The following is a 5,712-nucleotide window of genomic DNA, read 5'->3' as shown; positions in this document are numbered from 1 at the left end:
CAAAAGACACGCTGGCAAGTCATAAGGGGTTTCGAATTAAGTACCCAAATAATAAAATACACGTCACAATTCCTTACGGTTTTATTATCACACCAAACAACTTTTACGTAGATATATATAGCATCGTCCGACTCGTCTCAAGCTGGTTTGAGTAAGATGATCACATCTTTGAGATTGGTGCGCATGCCAAATTTTAAGAAACATATTTGCTGGGCATCTCCAGCAGTCCCATATTCCTCAATAAACTTCTACTATTGGAAAAATGGTGTGTCCCTAATACATCTCTTTTCCATTAACTATTGGATTGTTCCAATATTTCACCCCAACTCCCCTCAAATAATAGGAGTTCATGTTCTCCTAATATGTTAGTTGTATTGGAACAAGATTATTGGAAGACTGCAAAAGCAACTCTTCAGTAACCCTAAAACTACTATTGGGATATCTCTCAATATACGAGCTATTAAGAAAAGATTATTATTGGAGATGCTCTCCAGATGCTCTAGGATAAGGCCCGGACCCTGGAGCTGCAAGTTGGTATTCTCAATTTTCACTATTTTTTTTGTAAAAACTCATGGAAATGTACCAACTAGCTAGTAGCTTTTACTACTCTTTAATGCCTTTCTTATATGTATGTATGTGATGTTTGATGCTAGCACGCAACCTGTGCATGTATATATATCAAGTACATTGTACCAGTCATAGACGTCCACATCCGCATCCAAGTTGAAAAAATAACAAAGAGATAAATTCTCCTAACCACATGTGCCGTACAAAAAAACACATGTAATATATGTGGCCTTTTGATCCGTTCTGCAGGGTAATACCCCTATGGAGCTTTGAGGTGCTATTTGTTTCCAGAAGTTTTTTTAGCCCATATCATCAAAAGGAATCTTATCATTTAAGAGTATCAAATAAAATTTATTTATAATTTTTTTAATAGATGGATGCTAATTCGTGAGACGAATCTAATGAGTTTAATTAATATATCTCATTAGGTTTGTCTCGCAATTTAACCCACCGTTCTGCAATTTCTTAATTCTATAATTAGAGTTTATTTAATACTTTTAAATACTAAAATTCTTTCTAATATGATATAGTCTAGAGTTTAAGCCTGGAACCAAACAGCCTCCGCGTGGGCGCACGCAGACAAGCAAAAATCACACACCCAAAGCCGGAGTTTGCAAGAAGCATAAATTGAATAAGCTAGGCAGCTACTAGCTAGCTAGTATATAGATATATAGGAGTATTTGTGTATCCGCACACATGTGCATGCATCCAAAACAGAAACATACCGTTGACTATATATAGGCCGCGCGCTGCACGACCGACCCATCATCGATGAACACAACCCTGAGCCCTAGCAAGGCTAGAACACTACAGTAAAGTCTTATCAATAATTCCACACTGTTTCTTGCGGCGATTACTATCACAGCAGGCCGCAGAGGCAGCTGCTAGCTGCAGGGAGCACAGAACACACAGAAGCAAAGCACACACGCCAAGAAACCAAAGCGAGGAAATTAAAGCACACAAAGACACCGGCCAGGGGAGCACCGAATTGGAGCTGTAGCTCATCATGGGGATGGTGGTGGAGAGCATTAGCCCCACGGCGGCGGAGGCCTCCTCCGCCTCCTCGCGCTCAACCGGCGCGTCCACGGCCACCACCGAGTCCGGCGCCGCCCAGCAGCCGCCGCTTGCCGCGGCGCCGGCCAGCGGGGAGGTCTCGCCCTCGCCGGCGGACGAGCAGGCCGTCACGTCGCAGCCATCGGCGGCGGCGGCGGTGCCGCAGGGGTCCTCGCGGTACAAGGGCGTCGTGCCGCAGCCCAACGGGCGCTGGGGCGCGCAGATCTACGAGCGCCACGCGCGGGTGTGGCTCGGCACCTTCCCCGACGAGGAGGCCGCCGCGCGCGCCTACGACGTCGCCGCGCTCCGCTACCGCGGCCGCGAGGCCGCCACCAACTTCCCGGGGGCCGGGGCGTCGGCGCCCGAGCTCGCCTTCCTGCTCGCGCACTCCAAGGCGGAGATCGTCGACATGCTCCGGAAGCACACCTACGCCGACGAGCTCCGCCAGGGCCTGCGCCGCGGCCGCGGCATGGGCGCCCGCGCGCAGCCCACGCCGGCCTGGGCGCGCGCGCTGCTCTTCGAGAAGGCCGTCACGCCCAGCGACGTCGGCAAGCTCAACCGCCTCGTCGTGCCCAAGCAGCACGCCGAGAAGAACTTCCCGCTCAAGCGCTCGCCGCCGGAGGCCGCCACCGGCAAGGGCGTGCTCCTCAACTTCGAGGACGGCGAGGGCAAGGTGTGGCGGTTCCGGTACTCGTACTGGAACAGCAGCCAGAGCTACGTGCTCACCAAGGGCTGGAGCCGCTTCGTCAGGGAGAAGGGCCTCCGAGCCGGCGACACCATCGTCTTCTCCCACTCCACATACGGCCCGGAGAAGCAGCTCTTCATCGACTGCAAGAAGACCAATAAGACGGCGGAGAAACCAAAGGAAGCCGCCGCCCGTGTAGTCAGGCTCTTCGGCGTGGACATCGCCGGAGACGGGTGCCAGAAGAGAGCACGGCCACCGGTGGAGATGGCGTTCGAGCAAGGCCATCAGGAGTTGTTCTTGAAGAAGCAATGCGTGGCTCATCACCGCTCTCCTGCCCTAGGTGCCTTCTTGTTATAGCAGCGACCATATATATGCATAGTATTCTAGTTCTTCCCCTTCCTTCTAATTTCTTCGCCTGTTTCATCTCCAATCCAAGTTCTAGTGTCTGTTCTTCGTCTTTTGCCCAAAGAACAACTTGTTATGTCAGACTGCGTCTGCGGCAAGACGAGTTGTATGTACACCATTAGGAAGTCTAGTCTTTGAGATGGTATGTAGTAGTAATCATCCTACAAGATCATGCAAGTTTGTGCCATCATCGAGTACAGCAATAATAAGTTGATTATTCGATATGCTAGATGTCGAAGATGTGATTTCTCCCTGTTTTAATTTGCTCATAGATTCATTCTTGGCAACAACATATGAATAATTAGTCAATGTTGTTGTTGCACATTTGTACTGGGTTGAGTGCTATTAACTAATTAAACATCGTAGTTAAAGATGCAGAAACCTCATTTGCATAATAATGGAGCAAAATTAAGTCTCGGATTCAGAGATTTACTTACATATATAGCAACATTTGAATATCTATCTTGAGTTTTGCGTCAGTTACACTTTAACTGTGCAAGATTGATGTGCTTAATTCATCACAGCTGTGACTACCAATTGATCGGTGCTGTTTAGTTGATTCAAAAGGATGGCGAGTCTGGGTATATATTTATTCGTCTTGTTTGAATTAATAGCTGGGTATGATCGAACTAAATATCGCCGCCCTATCAAGTTTGTTTCAACTTCATTTTCTTTCATGATCGTAGTAGTTGGTACTCCAGAAGGATACATCAGCTTTTTACTGCAAAAGAGAATATATATATATATATATAAGGAAAAATTCTCTATATATAAATATAGCCCAAAAACTCAAATGAAATGCTGTTCATTATTTTCTTTCTTCGTATATAATTAACTTTATGATTTTTCTTGTATCGTATTTCAGATATCCTTTTGATTCATTTTGTTTCAAGCTTTTAATGGATTTCTTTGTGCAAAAATCATGTACCATTTGATCCTACATCGTTTGTGTATGCCCCCATAGAACTCAGTATCTCTTTTGATTTCAAACAATTTTAAAGAAGATAAATATATATATTTCTGCATTGGAATTTCTTTGGGGACCACGGTACGGTGAAATGCTTATACGGTATAAAAGGGGGGAAATCTGTGAAGGTGAACTATATCGGTTTATCCCATGGGTATGTATACATAAATTATGTCTAAGTAAGAGAAAGAGATTTTTCTCCCCCCTTGCTTCCATTTTTTAAATTTTGGGAGAAAATTTGCTCTTCACTTGTGCAAGAGATGTATTGCATCATTATATACCGAGGACAAATATTTGCATTAAAGCATCTCTAAAGTAACCGCCTTTAATTTTGCGGAAACAGTCGGACAGTAGTCTGTACGTTTCCGGTCCTAGCTAGTTACAAGTTACAGTATACCATACACTCCTTCAATTATATACTTTTGACGTTATCTACTTTATGTATAGCAACTCTTGATGCCACTTTCTGTTCTGATTGTACGGTGCCTATATAGTCTCTATTTTTTTTATGCATTTCTTAAGCCGCTCTAACAGCAGGGAGGAAGATGCAAAATTTAAAAAAAGGCACCAAAAATACTCTTATTTATCCTTCATCACCATCCATCAGATGGACTGCTTGTCTTCTTTGTAGATTCCCAACTCATCAGAAGTGAATTCTACTAGTTTTCACGGGCTGTACCGTTCCACTGAAAATATTAAATTTTGATAAATTAATCTTTTGGATTTTTACCCTTCGGATTGGCTACCTGCTGAAATTCTTTTAGTACTACTAGGGGACGCATCTGCCAAAAACAAGGTGCCAATGGTGACTTTATAAAAGATCAATTTTGGTCAGTCAAAATTGTGGCTTCTAAAAATAAACAAAGGGGCAGGCAATAGTAGTTTTAATTTAATTTTTTTACTAAATTGTGAATACGACTGGTTTAAAGGTCGATACAAGTCTTCCTAATTAATGCCTTACTTGTCATCTAAACTTCCAGGGTATTGTCCTAAATCCCAGCGGACAAATTGAGTTGATATATATGAGGGCAAACGACAAGGTCCACTCACATCTGAAAATGGACATTTCATTATTAGTGTCATTTATAGCAGAGGTGTATGTGTTCTATGCATTTATGTTGGAGCTAGCATGTTTTTGGCATTTTTGGCAAAAAAACACAATTCCGATGTGCGATTTTATGACTTTGGTAATCTAAACTGATTGCCACTCAAGTTTAGGATTCTAGCTAGGCAATATAGATTATTAGCATTTGGTGATTATAGCTCGTCAAAATTTGGTGAGAGGCAGCTAGCCCTGATGCTCATCATTGCTGAGAAACACCGCCCTCCAATGTATCACTTACTAGCTATATAGTATAGCATAAAAATTTGTCACTCGATCGATGTATTCAACTGAGGTACCGAAGCCGCGACCAGGGGGTGAATGAAGCCGATTAAAACTTCTTCGAAATCGATACGTCGGCCTATATCCAAAAAACACCGTGTAACACCCTAACTTAATTTTCCTAGTTAATAATAAATTTAATTGGTTTAGTTTGCATTTAATCTAATTTTGTTGCATAAGTTATTAAAAATTATTTTAGGGTCAACATGTTTGTGCATCATGCTGAAGCATTGTTTTAATTGTTTGAGTGCTAGAGTGAATTCAAATTTATTTGAATTCATTAGACTTGATTTTGAGTTAGAAATAGAAAGAAGAGAAAACCCAGGAAAATAGAAAACCAGAAACTAACCCAGCCCAAACAGCCCAATCCCTTTCTGAGCCCAGCCCGCGCTCCCTCTCTCCCCTCTCGGCCCATCCCCTCCGCTCGGCCCAGCTCCTCCCTTCCCTCCTGCACGCCTCCCGCGGCCCGTTTCCCCGCTCTACGCCCAGCCTCACGCGCCCGCTTGCGCCCGGCCACTTCCCCGGCCCAGCCCGCTCCCCGGTCCGCCCCGCGCTCCCGCTCGCGCAGCAGCCCGCAGAGCACGCGCCCCGCCTCAGCCAGCCCGGCGCCTCACGCCCGCAGAGCCCACGCCCGCTCGCGCTCACCCCGTC

The 5,712-nt window shown here is 44.9% G+C and overlaps 1 protein-coding gene across 1 annotated transcript; it reads left to right on the top strand.

Moving 5' to 3' along the window:
- The first annotated feature begins 1,315 nt into the window (after positions 1–1,315).
- LOC120706043 (AP2/ERF and B3 domain-containing protein Os01g0141000-like) lies at positions 1,316–2,955 on the top strand. Its single transcript, XM_039990612.1, has 2 exons — positions 1,316–1,384; positions 1,433–2,955. The coding sequence occupies exon 2, from the start codon at positions 1,574–1,576 to the stop codon at positions 2,660–2,662; it is 1,089 nt and encodes a 362-aa protein (XP_039846546.1). The 5' UTR covers positions 1,316–1,384; positions 1,433–1,573; the 3' UTR covers positions 2,663–2,955.
- Positions 2,956–5,712: the final 2,757 nt, after the last annotated feature.

This window comes from Panicum virgatum, chromosome 5K, assembly GCF_016808335.1.
Source record: "Panicum virgatum strain AP13 chromosome 5K, P.virgatum_v5, whole genome shotgun sequence".
NCBI classification, from domain to species: Eukaryota; Viridiplantae; Streptophyta; class Magnoliopsida; order Poales; family Poaceae; genus Panicum; species Panicum virgatum.
The sequence above is the reverse complement of the archived record's forward strand: the minus strand, read 5'-3'. Positions and strand labels throughout refer to the sequence as shown.